The sequence below is a fragment of the Thermobia domestica genome, chromosome 1 (genome assembly GCF_964235325.1).
Source record: "Thermobia domestica chromosome 1, izTheDome1.hap1.1, whole genome shotgun sequence".
Taxonomy (NCBI): Eukaryota; Metazoa; Arthropoda; class Insecta; order Zygentoma; family Lepismatidae; genus Thermobia; species Thermobia domestica.
The window spans coordinates 139,184,125-139,204,046 of record NC_137454.1 but is presented as its reverse complement, the minus strand read 5'-3'; the positions used below and the strand labels follow the sequence as shown (position 1 = coordinate 139,204,046).

The 19,922-nt window shown below is 33.9% G+C and overlaps 1 protein-coding gene across 5 annotated transcripts in view; it reads right to left on the bottom strand.

The window, feature by feature from the left end:
- Positions 1–19,922, bottom strand: part of Chi (LIM domain-binding protein 2 Chi) — a 142,390-nt gene that overhangs the window by 36,083 nt on the left and 86,385 nt on the right. For 4 of the 5 annotated variants that reach the window (XR_014132105.1, XR_014132104.1, XM_081763752.1 and 1 more), the window contains exons 3-6: positions 7,998–8,091; positions 6,622–6,724; positions 4,062–4,234; positions 108–317 (exon numbers count right to left, since the gene is read on the bottom strand). Coding sequence is in view for 3 of the 5 variants with exons in the window: in XM_081763752.1 (XP_081619878.1) it covers positions 108–317; positions 4,062–4,234; positions 6,622–6,724; positions 7,998–8,091 (580 nt within the window). In the remaining 2 variants the exon portion in view is untranslated. The remainder of the gene's footprint in view (positions 1–107; positions 318–4,061; positions 4,235–6,621; positions 6,725–7,997; positions 8,092–19,922) is intronic. The other variant, XM_081763758.1, reaches the window with a different exon arrangement.

The following is a 19,922-nucleotide window of genomic DNA, read 5'->3' as shown; positions in this document are numbered from 1 at the left end:
AAACACCGAACTGGGTTTGTTTACGTGCTCTTTTTCTCAATGAATTTGCATTTCCAAATATTAGCCCTATCTAGAACTAGCTTCCAATAAAATGTCAAATACATTACCCTGAGGTAGTTGAGGGTGGAATTTGTGATGCCCTGACGAGTGATATTCTTCGACAGCTGTTCCAACACTGTTGGATCCTGTTGTGAATGCATGGCAACAACCGAACGTGGAATAAGCTCTCGATGCGTCCGTACGGCAAAGTGCCATGATTTTATTCTCATCAAGTCATCAAACGTGAATTCTAAAATTAGACGACCCTCCGTACAAACCTGTAGAAAAAAATGTCATCAAAAGATTAATCGAAATATACAAAATTAATTATTCTAAACCTTAAATAAAGTTTACACAAGTAACAATCTCACGTAACTAAAGATCTTAATCTCAATACATAAATTAACGTAGGTCTTTTTCAAAAGCAGTTATTGAAAATAAATTTATGAACTAAAAAAAAAAAAAAAAACATTAAGTAATATACCATAAATAACAAACATTTATAATAAGTCACAATAACTCATTCTTGGGTACATACCAAAATCAATCGTTTTTAAGAAGCATTAAATTACAGATTTATGAAGTAGTCTTATTTTTATTGTGAACATGCCTTCCTTTTATTGTAAATGAGATGGGAGCATGTTCAACGGTCACTGAAATCTTGAAGTGTCAATAAGCAAGGTCCAGTATCAGAAAAGATTAAAACCAGAATTGTTTGGACAGAATGAACAATAATGTGCTGTTTTGAAAAGTATATATCGAAATTAAAGCAACTTAATTCATAAACTTTCTTCAGATGTTAACAAAACATGGCAAGATAGGCATTTTAATCCTTTTTCGTTCAAAACAAAAGCCTATGTGAATTGAGATTCAGGAACTGTGGATAAAAGATGGTTTCAGATCTACATCTAGCTACATTGTTTTAGCATCGAAGAACAGTGATTGAGGGAGCCACTTCGTCCACTTCGAAGACATTTATGAACTTCTTTTTCCGTCAATTCTGTTTGGTAATGTATCCCGTATGATTACCTTTTAAAGTGAGTTGCTATATTTTTCAACTAAAAAATAGTACATTCAATGATAATACTTCCATGTTCATTGCTAATAAACCACCTTAAATATGAAATTGTCAAATTTCCTGTCACACAAAAACATGCACACATTATATATCAGAACTTTTTTTTCTTTTTATGTAGCAATTTGCGACACTAATTCAAACCCAGCAGAAAGGGCGCAACCCTTTAAACGGGTAGACGACAAACAAACAAACAAAAAATTCAAATTTGCATTCCAATTTATAAATTCTGTATCGCATTCTCGACAAAATGGAAGCGGAAATCGTTTATTTTACTGTTTTACGTGAACATGAAATAATAAAAATAAACATTTTTTGCATTACGAACACGTATGATGTGAAAGCAAAATAGAGGAAAAGTAATGAATACAGATATTAAAATGCTACCTTTGTCATTTTACAGATTACATTGGTATCTGATTTTCAATGTGTCCAGTTGGAGCTTATTAAGTGCTGAATCCGTTATGACGTCAAGAAACGCGGAATTGGCACTGCGCAGCCTATGAAGTGAACCTACATTTTTATGAAAGAATCACAATAAATTGAAATTACTAACCTTGAATCTGTGAAAAGAAAAGAAAAAAAAAATAGATGATTTCAGTAATCTTTGATACTAATTTTGAACTGATACGCTGGACTCATTATGTAGCTTCTCACCTAGTGACTGTTCCGGAAGAGGATGACGACACCGGAAGAGAAAGAATGACGACACCGGAAGAGAATGACGATTACTAAAATCATAATTTTTTTTTCTTTTTAATGGATACGAAGCTAGTAATTTCAATTTATAAATGTGTATTCCATAGCGTCTATTAGTAAAAAACACAACATAATTTCATCAGTGTGAATTTCCTAACTTATATTGTTGTCAAATGACGCCAAGATCAAGTTTGTTTTTCCATTTCTCATGTTTACGATCTCATGTTTAGTAAACCATTCTCGCACAATCGGGCTCGGTGAACGGTGCAGTTTTCGTTTTGATACTGGGACTCTGGGATGTGACTATCTAGCAAAAACTGCGTAATTGCATCATTTCATTATCCAGAATGTACATGTAATCCACAGCTTTCATGCTATTGAACACCTCTATAGAAGGACACATATCAGTACTCGAAATATATCCCCACAACATGACACTACCACTGCCTTCTGTACAACCTTTTTCACACACTCAACTTTGTAGGCTTCTCTGGCCCACCTCATCACCCTGGACCGGCAGTCATTGGAATTAGAAGCACAGCCGGAATCGTCTGTCCAGAGGATGCGTCGCTACTAGTCTCTAGTCCAGTGGCTGTTCCCTCGCCCACGACAGGCGATTTTTCTTCTGTATGGCAGTCACTTGGGGTGTACCCTGGCAACGCGACTCAATATGCCTACACCATGTAGTTCTCGTCCCAGAGCTCGCTCACAGACTTGACCGACTGGGTCTTGCATTGTATTTCTTCAGCAGTTCCTGCTGGTTTTGAACTGTTTAGAGGTCGCTAACCTTCCCAGATGTCTGCAGTCGCGCTTGGACTTCATGGATTTCCTGCTATTGTTACTTCGAGAGGATTGGTCTCTGCCAGACTTACATGTACAGTACTGACCGTAGATTCAGACACGCCAACGAACTGCGCCATCCCCTCAGGATATGCCTAATGTTCACACCCGAAGACAATGGGTCCCTGCCACTCGGTTACATCCCATCTTTGGCCCATTGTTTAACTTGTAATGAAATGATACCACTTCAGCATGCATGTCTTATCGGCCACAAACTGTCAGAAATAACATACAATACTCACATTCACGGTATCTACAAACACACTGCTATGACAGGCCACTTTCCACAAGGGCCCTAGAATACCCATAATATTTTGTTCGGGGTGCTTATATATAAAATCATTTAGGTAATAAATTAATGATCATAGATGCAATACAATTATACGATTTTGTGTACCAAACTCTCATGCATACCGCTTAAAACAATCTCTGAAATTATATAACTTTGAAAGATATAAATTATCTCAAAATATATTATCTCAAAATTGCTAGAATTAGTGTTCAATGATGATATTTTTGAACTCCTTGTTGTTTATAATTTTATCCGGAGGAGGTGAATCTTGTGCGCTGAATAAGTAATTTAAAGTATATTATTAAGGGCAGTAAATTTCAAGATGTAGTTTGGTTTTATTTATTGATATTCGGGTGTTTAAAGTTATTGAATAATGGCTAGTTGTACTGAGAAAATAGTCCACTATTTTAATCTTGTAAGAGGTGTATTTTTCTCTGATTGAGTAAAGAATTAATACGAAATGCAGAATATGTTATTCTGAAGTGAGTTATGGTGAAATAAGTTACAAGTGGAATTACTGCTATTAATATTAATAATCCTAGAAAGAATAAGGAAGAATCATATGTTAAGCGTATTAGTTTTAATGTTGTGTTATTATTACTTTCCCATAATTTTGTCTCCTGTGTTTCTTATTCCTTTTTGGATTTATGAGATTCTACTGTCAAAAGTACACCTCCAATTTCAATAAATAACAAATTTCGCGAATAAAAAAACACTATAAATTTTCATCACACAACAATTCTGTAGAAAGTTTGATAAATTCAGACAATGAAAACTCCAGGTATTCATGCTAAATAAGTGTATTTTGAGTTTCCTCTCTGGTTTTCATTAGCTATTATGGTTTCTTTTTTTTATTATTATTATTATTATTATTATTATTATTATTATTATTATTATTATTATTATTATTATTATTATTATTGCGGCTATTCCCGATGGGATTAAAGTAGTTGGAATTCCACGTTAAGTAGTCTCGGAATACAATTAAAAAAAAAAAACGTTAAATTTCCATCAATCAACCATAGTTTTTAAGACGTTACACATTGAAACACAGAGACAACAACTGACACTAATCCATAATAAATAATAAAATTTTTATACTTTTTAAATTCTAACCTTCGTAAACATGGGTTTCCCATGATGCGTTACCATAATACACTGATCACAGTCTAATGTTATACTTGTGTTATGGAAGGATTCTTTGGGATGTTTCAAATTGTAGTAAAGCTCTGCCACTCCACCCTCAAATATACTTCGAAAATAGCGAGGAATAAGCGTTCTTCCTATTGCTGTAAATAAAATAACATGCAATAAGTAACATAATAATGACATACACAAGAGTATTCCAAAAAAAAAATATGTTCCTATATATTATATTTTCCAACTCAATTCTAACTCTTTTACGAAAGAAAGAAAAAGAACATATTTTTACATGACAGCAGTTTTGAGCTTCAATCATCATTAGATATATTTTGTTATTGCACACTTATAGATTTACATATATAATTCCAAATTCAATAAATAGCTTGCTGGCTTTCCCATAATTCCCCTTCTAGTCTGTCTCTAATTCTCAAATTCTGATGGTCACCTAAATGACTTGAATTACATACATACAACATTCCTAAAACTGAACGGAGCAGGGCTTTGTTTCAATGAAATGATTATGTAGTTAATGTTTGTCTTTTGAGCAGGAAACCTTTGTTTGATTCCATATGATCTCATTTGGTGAAGATTTTATGTTAATCAGTAGATTTTGTTCTCATCTATTGCCTTGGCGCTGAAAAAGAGGAATAAACTCGGAACAAACTAAAAGTATAATAAGGGAAATGAATACCCCGAAAAAGTTTTTTAAGGTTCATTCACTAGAAACCAGGGTTGCTGATAACTGAACCGAAAATGTTTTGAATTCCGGTCCCGGAACATTAATACACATTTTAATTCGGTGTGCTGCGGAAAGAGAACTGAAGTTCATTTCGACATATCGGTTCTGTATACAAACTAGAAAACCACAATTCGACGTGTTTCGAGAAGAGAGCCGAAATATTAATATCACTTACAAACAATGCTGAGAAACTCTGAAATAATAACTCAAGAGTACTAACTACAGCGGGTTTGTTACAACTTCACTTCCACTTCGATGTCGATTTCGGTCTGAACCAGAACCAGTTTTCTCAGATCTATTTCGATTCTCGGAAAACAGTACCGAATTCGAAACTTCTTTCTTTTTAAAAATATGTTTCAGTTCCGAAACTCAGAAGAACTAATTTACGCTAATCGATTCCTTGTCTTTAGTAACCGTGCTAGAAATTCCAAATGGTGCGGAAAAGTCCGAACTCTCAAATCATGCTCAGCGATGGAGGCTCTGAAATTAAGCCATTCTCTCCAACTGATTATCTTCGAACATAAAGTTAATTACATCAGAAATTGTGTTTTTTTGAATATTAGAAAGGAGATATTTAATATCCTAGTACAAAGACGAAACAAAGTATTCCGTGTACTTCTATTTATAGGACAAGAATACATTATTAATACTTCTGCTCCGAGAATTTTAGGAGAACCCTTCAATGTTTGAAAAGACTGGCTTCTTAAATCAATAAAATGGGTGACCAATGGATCTTGCATTGTGCATTGAACCTCACAAAGTACCTCCTTACGTCGTTGTACAACCAGTGATATATGTGTCAAGGTCTCTTACATATCAATGTCAATAGTATACAAAGTTACAAATCACGGGGATGTGAGTGATGTTGATTATGCACTACCCCAATTAAATGTTGCTCAGCCAACTTATATAGTTCTTTATATTTGCGTATGCTTTCAAACAGCAGTATTTGTCATATAATAATTCAAATATTTAATAGTAAGAAAAACATCTGAAAAAAAAAATCGAAAATGGTATAATTTTATGAAGTTCTAAAAGACTTCACAATGTTACGTGTATCTTAGTTAAATAAATAGAGCTTACCTTGTGTCGGGAAAAACAAAGACTTTTCCAGACACTTTCACTGCTCTCTGACAACTTTCTTGATAGTTATACTGTGCCGTTAAATTGGTTGCAAGTCAAAGCAACTTTGCCAAACTTCAAAACATTATCTTGCAATCTGGATTCCGTCACTGCTGACACAGAATTTTTAAAAATTTGCAAACGTCAACGTACTTTTCTTACCCTAAATTTATGAAAACGTTTCTTCAAGATGCCGCGCTTAATACAATTTTTTGATTCAAAGATTAAACCAACTTACTTACTTTTCTTACAAGAACTCCACAGAAAGAACTATTCTACTTAAATATAAATAAAATATGATCAAAGCAAACTATTATTTTATTAGTAATCTGTATTACAATGAGCAGTATTCAGAACCCTTCTAATATTAGCAATTTAATAACTCAGTATAGCTAACGAGAAAGCTGATAGAAAGCAGCGTAACTGCCTGGAAAAGTTTTTGTTTACCTGGGTACAAGGTTAAGGTCTTCAATACGTATCCTATAACTTCTATTAGCAGTGCTGTAGTAATGGTTCCAAAAATACATACTTTGAAGTACAGAAGAAAATGTTGAAATCCACCGAAATTAGTAACGAATTTCCAATCTCTACTTCCACCCCTCATTTCTCGATAATACAATCTTACATTTGTGTATTTAGAAAAGGGAATTAATTAAGTTTACATTAACTTACTATATCTCTTTGGACCATCTTCGAGGCAGAAAGTTAAAGTCAGTGTTGCGTCATCTTCGAAAAACTCCGTAGCAAACGCATCCCACCAAAGATTATCACTTTCCTTGAAAAGAAAATAACAAAATAAATTAAGAACTACAGTCATAGTTCAGTGCCGATTTGTCCACATACGTCATAAATATTTTTTTTTAACTTCATTTTTATTTCTTTGTTTTAAAATCTGCCTATTTCGAATATTGTTCACCTCAAATGTATCATCAGCCACATAAAAACTGCTCTTAAGAAACTGATTTAAATAATATTTATTTCAGAAAGAATTTACATATTTCTTATACACCTGATCTAAACATTTATGTGATATAAATCGTAAAATAACAGTAAAATAACTGTTGGAATTCAATTCTTCTACTTAAGTTGCACATTAGTATATAACCTAATCAAGATAATCCGAGAAATGAAGTTCTTAATAATGTGGAAAACTGTCATTATAATATGGCCACTAGGAAATTTTACACGCATCTTAACTTCGATAAGTAAACAGACTGTTTGTTGCTAAATCTTTATTTGCGATATTGTTTTGTTTAACACAATTAGATATTTTGAAATAACCTGAACGAATTTTTATAGTGAAAATCCCATATATATAAATTAAGATAAATTAATTCAGCTTTAAAAAGTATCTAATTGTATTTCTCTGGATCTGGAGTACTCTGGATCGAACTCGGGTAGGAATATAGTGTTCGGGATCCATATTAAGTTGTAGTCTACGTCTTATTTAACCCATACTGAAACAAGCTTATACTCTACGCAAACAAACAAAACTCTAATCTGTTTTATGCATTTTTTTTTATCCTATTTGCAATAAATAAATGTGCCAATTTATGCGAAAAAGTAAATTGATTATTGTAACTTCTAAGTTAAGACTACGAAAATAAATGTTAAAATTTCGATGAGAAATTCACTAGAAAACAGTCATAATTTCCAGTTGTATCAAGGTTTTCTGTACTCCCATTAGCAGCCATGGTTAGTGCCAACGATCCCGGATTCGATTTCCGGAAGAAACATATCGATTTCGAGGTAGGATCAACATGAAGAGACAACTGGAGAGCTACTTAAATTAGGAGAAAACACTCAGGTCTACAAACTTTGATATAACACTGACTGATGCTGATGTGCTTAGTATATCAGCCAACTACAAATCGTCTGGCGATCATAGCCATTTGTGGGTTATCAGAAAGCTTGTTTCCCTTCATAATTTTACAATTTGCAATATTAAATTTCATACTGTATGATGAACGATGAAAAGCACGAAAGATACGAAATTAACTAGACGCAATTGGCTGATAAAGTAACCAACGTAATGACAGTTAACTTACCTCTGTTCTTTGTTGCAGTCGCTTGTTAAGCTCATAAATGCGATAATCCGGCTGTCCAAAGTACGGAGTATGGCGCCTGGGAACAGGAAGAGATCTACCAAATAAATATGGAAATCACATACACATATATCTGTTACTCTAACATTCGAAAAATATCAACAATTAGATATATAAATTAGATATCAACTAAGTAAAGACAATGAAAAAAATTAAAATTTGTCTTATTTCTATGAAGAATTTGCAAAGTTGTCTGCAACGTATACATGTCCAAAACATTTTTATTCGACTTGGCTTTATAAAGTATGTATTACATTTATATACACATTATTCTGTATACCTTAATGTGCTTTTACATAATATTAAGGGTAACATTTGAATTAATTATCACGTCTTAGGCGATGATAAAATAAACTTAGGAAGTATAGTATTAGATCATTTTGTTAAGAAGCATTTATATATGTGATAAAATTTGCATAAAACATATTCAAAATTCACTTTCAAAAAGTTATCCCTAATTTTTAATATAGCTCGACTTAATATTGTTTGACCATTTAGTCCCTATTTTCTCCTCTCATTAGTAGAGACACATACTACTATTTTCGGAGGTGGTAATTAGTTTTTAAAAGTGCTTTTCTCTTTTGCAGAACTACTTGCTAATATTTCCGTTATGAATGGATTGATTTGGTTAGAAACTCATGCAACTTAACAAATATATGATTTTAAGAAAATGTCTTCTGCGGATTCGCATTTATTCAAAATATTTCTTCTAAAACAACGAAGATCAGTATTACAATTTTGGCTTCGTTATGGTTGCACATATTTATAAACGAGAATAATTGGCAAGAAAACAATTACTCTGTGATACTCAATAACATATTAATAACTTTATTTCATATTCTATGTACTAGATCGCTTATAACACAAATTTGAAATTAATAGGATGTTAACCTGTTCTTTTAAAAATTTTAAGAAAAAGAATAAAGAAACATGAGAATCCGCAGGGGTTCTCACTGTTATTTATCTCCAATTAATCAATGCATTCCGAAGTCATTAACAAGAAAAACTGTTAAAGTGAAATCTCTTTCGTATTATGACTTTACAAAAGTTAGCACACTGGGGGAGGGGAGGGGATCCACTTGCCAAAACATTCCATTCAAGCTTTCATTCACAGGTAAAAACCGTTCAATGCAGGTACTTCTTTTGTGAAGAGATTTACCTGCCCTTCTGCTTGTGCCTCACAACAAGAATTCTACGAGAATGGGAGGAGGGAGAGAAAAGAACGAGTAAGAAACCTTATACAAATAAACCACGATGAAAATACTATAAATACAACATTTTTAATTTCTTTTTTAATTTCAATAAAATCAAATATATTATATATATCGGAAACATTTCTACTTATATATACAAAATGCAAATACATTATTTACCAAACTGTTTTTATAATAGTGATAACAGTGTTAAAATATTAATACTCTACAAAAATAAAGATCAAATGAAAGAAGTCATTGCAACTCAACACGGATCAAAGAAATACGCGCGAATTTATAAACAACTAGAACTGATCGGAACAGTTGAAGAACCTAAAACATGCATCATTTGGATTTTTTTTTATTTATTTTTATTTAATTATATCCTATTCTCAATTTTATGCACAACTTTCTCTGCTTTGAGGAAATTTATCATTTTTTTCTCTCTTTCGCCCGTTTCTCAAGTCGCGCAAAACCTTTTTGAATTTTAAAAAATATTAGAATTCTCAACGTTGTTTATTCCTTCATCTATAAAAATATGCCAAGCAAATAAGTTAGCTATATTTTAACTCGTGTAATAGGAACACAAATGCACATACAGACATGCATATTCGTGCATCGAAAAGGATGGAACTCATTTTGATTACATAAACTGTGCTTTTAAAAACAAATATTTAGGGACAATTAAATATATATCTAGATATATACACAATCTGTGTAACAAATACATAATATTTATTTCTTGATACCAAATGAGATAAAGGTATTTCTTCAGAGAACTAATATTATGACATAATAATATTTGTTGACGTATATTTAAATATATACTTAAGCCACTAATTTTAATTTTTACTAATACGTATCACATGCATCAATTTCTAACACATGCTTCAGGAGATAAACTACAAATAGACACACACTGAATCTTCTGTCACTGATGACAGTAGCCGTGATGTGTCAGAAAAACAAAAAGCCGGCTTGACAAGACTTCATAAACAATGAAATAACTTTGATAAATCTGTTCACCTGTAATAAGGGGTCCCGAACGGTGAGCAGTAGAAAGGGTCATTGTGCACGTGGGTCATCATGGGACACATGGCTGGGCCAGGCGGCCCAGGGGGCGGTGGGTCGGCTCCCAGGCTGCGGCTTCGTACTGGCATAGATGCGGCGGCCTTCCAAGTTCCTACGCCACCGAGGAACGGTACGGGCTCCAGGGCACACGCCACACAGCAAACCCTTGTACGCACACACACGGATTGACAGGCAGGCAGAGATCACTCGGCCTGCCTCATGTGAAATCTGTCACAGAAAGTTTATCTCTATGTTACTACCGGAATACTGCCTCGACCACCAACACCATTCACACGTGAACCGTCCACACGCTCGCCTGTCACGGCCTACCTCGATGGCTCGGGGAAGCGAGCGAACACATCTCGGCCACTAGCCTCTTTCCGGGGCCCAAGGTCACGGAATAAACTTCTCATTCTTTTTGTACACGGAACGCTGACACCTTACTAATTCATTGAAAAGTGACTCGTGTTCGGGTGATCACGAATAACAAAAGCAATTTTACGATACAGCCTCACTTACAATAAAAAGAGACACATCTATCTTTTCACACTGTGCTGAATACAACTTGTCAGATATTGATCAGTGATCTATTCAGCGCACCCGGGGCGAGGCTAAGCACGGTCTTGTTGAGGGACGAAGCGGAGAGCGGGGAAGATCTCCAGTACGGTGAGTTGGATCCAACTAGTGCATTGCATCGAACCAACCCACTCATAAACACTGCAGCCACAATATAAAAATGTATTCAAACAAAACTTTACATAAAATGTATGAAACATATATTACTTTATTTACTTTTGACCAAATTAATCCAATCTATATATAGATAAAAACTTTTCAAACTACGTTAAGTTTGGCTAACACGAAATGACGGAAAAACGAAAAGGTACGATTAAGAAAAAAAAAAAAGAAAAAGAAAGAAAGAAAAACAAAACTTGCAGTGGAATTTTTAAATTTTTTGCCAAAGAGTACAGTCGTCATCAAATGCATGATATGCCAACGTATTGATATGTGGGTTAATAAATACACAAACACACCCCGCTCTCGCTCCCTCTGCGGCCAGTTTGTTCGTTCCGTGTTCCTAAATTAGTACGCAGCATTGTAATTCAAATCGATTTTGAACCGAAGGATAGCTACCAACCATCCGCACGTAGACCGACCGACGAACATTTTGACACGAAGAAACAAGAAAAAAATCACCCAATAAAAAAAAAAAAACACCCACATACATATAAAGACACACACACACACACAATACGATGATAATATTAGGGAAAAGTATAGGAAAGTTGACTGAAACATTACGTGATTGTCGTAAAACATGAAAACATTTTTCTAACCTTGTTCAACATTCAATCGAACTCGCTGTAACTACAAAATATAGCACTAACGTATTGTCAGTCCCTCTTTTAGTAAAACACAATGTTTAAATAAAATCAAAATTACTTTAAAAATGTCTCCTAGTTGAGTCACCAACTTGAGAATTTTATTTTTTATTTATTAATGAAGTATCCAGACGCATAAAACTATTTTACGGTGGAAATTCTGAAAATGGTTCATGAGCGGATTCTTTGAAATTTAAGTATCCTAGCGCAGAATTCCCTCTCAAATTTCTTGACTATGCTGGAAGAACGTAAATTGTTCCCCTTGGAATATTTTGTGTACTTCATACATTCTTGATCCCTTTAGAACAATTTCTAGTTTTACCTCTCTCTTCCCATTGCCTTGACGCACATATTTCGCTAGTTTTAAATTATTGGGGGTTACACAAATTCAGTTTTATTCATTTCCAATAAACATTAAAAACAAAAAGAAAAAATTGGTAAAGCATTAATGGGACTCAGAGAACCCTGGATCAACTCTGAAGTTTTTCGTATATCTCACTAAATAAATTCCGTGTTGCATTTTGGATTAGGGCCATTTCGATTTTACATATCAAATCTTAGTTATTTTTCTTTGCTCTTTAGAGGTAACATCAAATCCGTAGTTAACTAGAACGCTACCGGAAGACTAGAGAATAGCATTTTTTAAATTTTTTTTTAAAGCATATAGTTTTAGAAATCAGGTTGGAAAAAAACAAGTGTGGGGCTAATCTCCTTTGCTCTTGACGTATAAGTAAACCTAAACAACTTACTTTTTTTCTTTTAAAGAAAGTCCGCTACCTAATGTGCTTGCTATAGTTTCATCATTTTCCAACAAAATTATTGTGGGGGCGCTGCCCGACTATAATGCTTGTACAGTCCGCAGCAAAAAAACTGCAGCATGAGCATGTAAATTTATCGTGAAACTACCCCTAACAGCGCAAGGAATCAACATAACGTCTACGTGGCACGAATCACGCCAGGAGAAACCTCGGCGTCCTCCACTGAACATTTATTTTGGATCAAAAGATTTTTTTTTTTTCTGCGGACTGCACAAGACATATTCATTTTGAAAGATGAACACCTAGCGATAGTCTGAGATCGACAATAGAGTCTGGATTGCGCGGCTAGTACTACGGCATGTTCGTGCAAGGACAAAACTATTATTATTATTATTATTATTATTATTATTATTATTATTATTATTATTATTATTATTATTATTAAGGATTTCAAAACCATTCTCTTCTCAATTATACTAATCAATATTCCGAGTTTAGTTTCCGGTGGTAAAGCATTAAATTTTAACGCATTATGGTGGTTCTGATTTCGTCTTAAAATTGAGGTTCGTCTTTCATATGCGTATCTCGGTGCTGAAAAAGAGACGCTAAACTTAAACACACAAAAGTACTGCTTTTTATTTAGGATTGCCTACAAAACAAGTGTTAATGCTGTCTCGTCTCGTAAAGACGTCGTGAAAGTGATGGCTCGTCTCGTGGACAGTTCTACTGCCCATATATAAACTGAAAATGTTTGAATGTAACACAATTTATTCATATTTATGTAAACAACTTAGAACATCTTAGCTAAAATTACTGGAATATAAACCATATTATTCAACTTAAAGGTACTTTTCTTTCCTTTGACGCAAACTATGCCTAATTTTAATTAGTCAATGCATTTAGAGCAAGTCTCTACTAAAGAGACAGAAAGAGAAATTCAGAAGGAAAAATTCTGACTTTTCTTCCCATTTTCCTCATTGATATGGTCTTGATTCAATGGATAAACAAAGAATTACTATCAGAATCAAATTATTTTTAGACTGATTGACGCTCTGCTCAGATTTTATAGATAGATTGATTAGAGAACCAAAATTATATGAGACGGGACCTATTGCTTATAGGGATGCGCACGAGACAAGATTTGTGTCTGTCTCGTCTCGAAAATGTGCTGTAAAAGTGATATCTCGACTCGAAAAATGTATATTTCTCTATTGGAAGAGCCGTGTCTCGACTCGAATTTTATCAGGAAAATCCTGTCTCGACTCGTCTCGTGTGCATATCTAATTGCTTAAAGTAGGGCCCGAACCACTACTCAGATATATGCATTCAAGGGAAGCTTCCCCATCGGGAATTATACACGGGAGTATGCGCACAGAAAGCACTCGAATTAGCTACTTGGCCACAAGGGGCATTGCTTAAATTTCAGTTTCCCTTAAGTTGTGATCGAAACAGTACGCTTACCAAAACTCATTTATATATTTATTCTGTCCGTCCGAGGGATAGACAATCTCATGAACTATTTGATGGACCACAATCAGTTTTCGGCAGGATATACAGGATCAAAAGATTGGAATCGAGTTCGTTGGTGGCGGCTGATATTGTAGCCGAAATCGGTAAAGATCAATCACTCACGATTTTAATATTGATCACCGTTACTATTATTATTAAGTACTTTGTCTTTTGGCAGGTCCTGGCATTAATGAGGGTTTTGTTCCCCCTGGAAATGGTTCTTCCGTGTTTCTCGATCTTCAGCTTGTTCTTTTAACACCCAATATTTCATTCTGTTTTCCAAATCATCGATCAGTTGTGTTCTTCTTCCTGTTCCTCGCTTTCCTTCCATATTTCCTTCTATGGCGGTATGAAGAAGACAATTTCTTCGCAAGGTGTGTTCAATCCAATTGGCCTTTCTACGAAGGATGCGTCCTGTTCTCTCCTATCCGTTTTAAAATATCTTCGTTATTTACTCTCTCTATCCATTTTATTTTCTCCATCTTCCTCTAACACCACATTTCGAAGTCTCTAAATGTTTCTTCTGTAACTTCCGTTATGTCGAAGTTTCCGAATTATACACTCCACACTCCATTACTCCATATATAGAACTTGACCAACTTCTTCTTAAGTCCAATATTAAGCCTGCTAGTTAAGAGTAATCTTTTCTTGTTGAATGCTTCTTTGGCTGTGGTTATTCTTGACATGATTTCTTTGATGCAGTAGACCTAAGCGTCTCTCGTCGAAATACGTCCCAGATACTTGAATTATCGACTTCTTTAGGTTCTCTTTGTTCTACTTTGACCTGTATGGACGCGTTTCCAGGAGATATTTTCACGACTTTAGACTTTTCGATGTTGATTTCCATTTCATATAGTTCCCAGTGTCAACTACAGGGGCGTCATTTAGGGGGGGCAGGGAGGGGCATTTGCCCCCTTCCTGAGTTTCAGATGTATATAGATTTTATCAATAGAATAGTAGTAAATCAGTGAAAAACGCGAAATTTTACTTATATCAAGGGGTCTTTCCCCCCCCCCCCCCAAGCAAAGTCTGAAATGACGCTCCTGGTCAACTATTCTGTCAATTATCTCCTGTAGTCGTTCTTCGGTTCTAGCTATTATAACCGTATCATGTGCATACCTGATATTGTTAATGATCTGCCCTCCAATCTTGAAATCTCCAATTCCCAGTAATGCTTCCTTCATTAAACATTCATTATAAATGCTGAATAATTGGGATGACATACTACATCCTTGTCTCACTCGTCTTCCAATCTCCACATTATTGATTTCTCCTTCATTCAAGTGCAACTTAACTCGTTTTCCTGAGAAGCTGTTTTTTTAATCGGTTTAGAATATGTAGTATATTCTCTCTTACACAGTAAAAACGCTAGTAGATAGCGAGAATAGGTTTTTCTGTAATCAGCTAAGCGTCCCAAGAATATATCACATCTCCACTCTAATCTCTCCACTAAATACGGAAGTTGTAGAAATCTACTACTACTTCCAATTTCAATATTAATTCAGATAATGTTAAGCCATACAAATCAAACTCCTTTACGTGATGTACACGTGACACTGCTACTTCATATACTTATTAGATGAAAATATTCTTCCTCAGGTAGTAAGTAGTTCTATAGTATGAACAACGGTTATCAAATGTGAAAATTCTCCCTTCTCTCACTCAGATCAATTCCCATATTAAGTCAATTGTAACAAATGGACAGATTTGGAGTTGGTTTGCTGTAATTTACAAAAACGTTCAAGAGCGACCATAGGTCCGTACTCGTTTTGAATCAAATCGAAAGATCCCTTGCTGTTGGTAATTTGACGAAGAGAGGAGGTCCTTTAAACCACTGGACAAATCCAAAGAAGACAAACAGCCTATTTGATCATTTAATCTTAATTTATACATTGATATGAAAACTACTGCCTTGTCTGAAGTTCTACTGTCCAAGTAGTACATTCTCGTGGACGCTGGGTCAAATCTAACGGTTTGATTGGAATATACAAAGTTTAAAAACAAAAGTAATAAATGTCACATCTATTTTTTATTGACTTATATATTTATTTTTGGCTATTTTAGTAAACGGTGAACTAATAGTTTCATATTTCTAAGATGGCGTCTGAGTAGCTTTTGTCCACATATAGAGTATGTCTTGGAAACAATAAACGCCTTGGAATAAATAATTATTTCAGAAAATGGAAATTTTATGTTCTTTTACCATGATAAAAATTATAATTTAATTTAAAAAGATGTACCATCTACTTTTATTATTCATTTATTTATTTATTTCACAAAAATTCAGATATAGCTTGTCATTTTAGAATGGAAATAAGAAACGTAAAATAACAAGGAAGGTGACGATTAATTAATTAAAAGAAATAAACTTCGTAGTAGCACAAGGTTGACCAAATAATACTATTTCTTCATTAAAAATAACCTCAATATAATTTGTCACAACTTCGACACAAACATCAATGGTCTTATTAATTAAAAAAAAAAAAATACTAAACATTACAATTAAGGGTATACTATAAAGAAAATGGTAATTTCGATCCGATTTCACGAAAATTTATTTGGATAGTAGATCACATTTTTCATATCAAAACATCAAGTCTACTGTAGATGCTTATTAAATTTTATTTTAATCTTTTCACTTTTAAAAGATGTATTCAGTGACCCTGGTCAATTATTATCTTTCTAAAAATTCGCTCACATCTTTTGTTGTTAATGTTTACAGAATAAAATGGTATGGAAATAGCTGTAGTTACAACGCTGTTAACAAATAAAAAATAAAAAATATGCTGTGGCCGATCAGCCTGCAACCTAAAGTTCAAGTGAGTTATATGTGGTTACCGCAACACCGTTATGTCTCGCTTTATATAGGTTGAAGTTCGTTGTTCCTCATTTCAATAGTTCTTTATTTGTCACATGATAATGGATCAACCGAAAATTATATACCCTCACTGAGAATCGAATACAATTTCCGTGGTCTTTCTTGGACATGTGACTAAAGCGTGAGCTTTTTGTGCAGGTAATGGGTTTCATCTCCGGTAGAGATGCTTCCTAGATTGAAAGAAATCATCAGTAGTTCGGTTCTGTCCTATATTGCCTTGATTGTTGAAAGCTGATCTTAAATTCAATCAATCAACCAATCAAACCAGAGGCCACAGGCACCAAAGACACAAGAGCTAACTATTCGGCTACACAGAACATTAATCAACAAATAACATTTATCTATCAGTTATAAAATTATTAATCTACTTTGATGATTTCATCGGAAGAAATTTTATTCTAGGTTATTCATTATTCTATTGGAAGAGTGAGTGAATTTCACTGAGTCATGACTAAAGTTATTCGGAAGCAAAGCGCAACAAGGATTTTGTTCCAAGGAAGAGATGAATCAAATTCTATTCCAAGTGACGAATCAAGCTCTATTCTACAATTATGAATGCTATTTATAAGGAATTGGGTAAGTCCACTTTATAGGTGAACTGTTTATAACAATTGTAATGGTTTAAGTAGCTCTGTCGCTTGGACATGGATTTTTATTTGATTAGGTAGAGGAAGTACCACACTCTACAAAGAAAGGTAAAACTGAAATGCAACTTATAGTTTAACATCTTGTTTTTATTTTCAACTTCGCTCAATGGGTTTGAGACAGTGAACCTAGTGTCTGTAATTCTCCTTCGGTTCCCGTTTTCTCTTCAATATTTCCATTTCACCATCTACTTAGTCGCCATCTATTTGTTCGTCTGTGTATCCATCTACTATGTATCTTCTTTACCTCACACAACAGTAGGAAGTTAAATGGGTTCAAGCCTCTTTTACATGAATACCACTCATTCTAGCTTTGGAACTTCTTGTATAAATTAAAAGACAAATTCTGACCAAAACATATATTAACTAATAAATAATAGCGTTACAGTTTCGGCACATTAACTCTGCCTTCATCAGACACATTACCATATAATTTGTCTGATGAAGGCAGAGTTAATTTGCCGAAACTGTAACGCTATTATTTATTAGTTAATATATGCTTTGATCAGAATTTGTCCCTTTTACATATATCATAACCAAGAAATCTACACATGACTGACTATTATTATTCAAGTGAATCCGACCTGAAATCTCCAGACTCGGAGAAAATCACATCATCTTGTAAATCATCCAATATGGTAGATGAAAAAAGCATATCCAGAGTCGCTATAAATTTTCACAAGATATATTATTATTTCCAGATCTGATCCCCGTAACTGCAATTCAATAATGGTAATCTTAATTTAGCAAACCTGAGTTCAAGATTGTCCATACTATTAGGGGTAAGTATTAAACTACGTGAATGGAAGTGAATTTCATACACAGATTCAATAGCAAGTAAGGTACTATTTCTCTATTGTGTTAATACCAGAACACCCGATAAAATGATGTTATGTTTTATGAGTCTACGAATGTTTTCGAGGTAAGGAAAATGAATAAAATATATAGTAGTACATATGTCCGCAATAAAACAAGAGATAACCGAAAAAAAAAACTGTTAGTTCCGATACAACCAACAATATTAGTCCACTACCAAGTTCACAAGACGTAACCCAACATTGGAGTCCCGTCCCAGAACTCCAGCCGTGGCTGTTCTACCATTTGATTTCCGCGACAAGCATAAAAAAAGATAAAAGCCTTACACATACTTTCGAAAAAGAAAAAGAACCAACAGGCTGAATTTCAATACATTTATACATAATCAAATGAGAAATCCTCGTATGAGGTAAATTAATTAATTATGTGTTTTTCGCAAACGATAATTGATACACAAGAACTGTACTGAATATTGACTCAAGAAAGTATACAGCTTAATCTGTTGTTTTAACAATTTTAGTTGCATCAAAGAACACGTACAAAGCCTACCTGTACGTAAAATATGTTCCAGATGTTAATGAATTTATTGTTGATGAGTTGCGTCCTTGAAGGTCAGTAAGATAAGGTATCTTGCGAATTGTAGTGTATGTGACGAAATAGATCTTTTTTCATTACACAATAAGAAACATTTGCATATCTTGAAAAAGAGTTTTTCTTACCTTCTTACTTGACGGTAAATTCTAAAGCAGTTACTGTATTATTTAATAAGTTAAATTCTTGTTTTCTTCTTTCTTTCTTTCTTTTTGATGTGTATGTGTACGGTATGAATTCTCAGCCACTAGTGGCTGGCTACATTTTATCATGAAATGTTCAGAGTAAACTAGTGTACTGTATGGTGCAAAAATACGAGCAGTACGAAAAAAGATATACGATAAGGTTTCAGCATGCGAGTAAGGAGAAGAATGGAGAAAATACGCTATGTGGAAAACAACTGTAAGAGAAAATGCATGAAAAACAGGGGAACAAAATATTATACATAATTAAGGGGACACACTTTAATAGTATTCAAAATAATGGACAAACTAATTACTTTTTAAAAATTAAGAACGTTGCGGTCAATCCTCCGAATGTCATTTTAGATAATCTATTTCGGTTTTCTTTTTTAATGTGCAATCATAAAGAAGCCTATCAGAACTCAAAAAGTACATTAATACGAATAATAACCATTAAGAAATCTCCTAGAAAAACATTGCTATTATAAAATGCACTAAAAAGGAGAAAATGCGTCTTTCATGGGATAAAATGAAGAAATGGGACTAATACTAAAAGAATTGGGCGCTATTCCTAAGGTTCTCAAGTTTTTCGCGTATATTAGGGAAGAGGTTCAGTCGCGTCTAATATTTTTAGTTCCATTTCTTTATTTTATTCCTCCAAATATATACATATTCTCTTTACTACTTTTTTTTCTAAAATTTTGTTAATAAGGCAGTAACTCTGAATTATTCCCCCACTTGTCCAACATATCTTTCCCTTTTTACAGCTTTCACAAAAAGGGGAAAAATTTTTTTGAAAGCTTTTTACTTTTTTCCCATTATTGAATACTTTAAACCGTTTGTG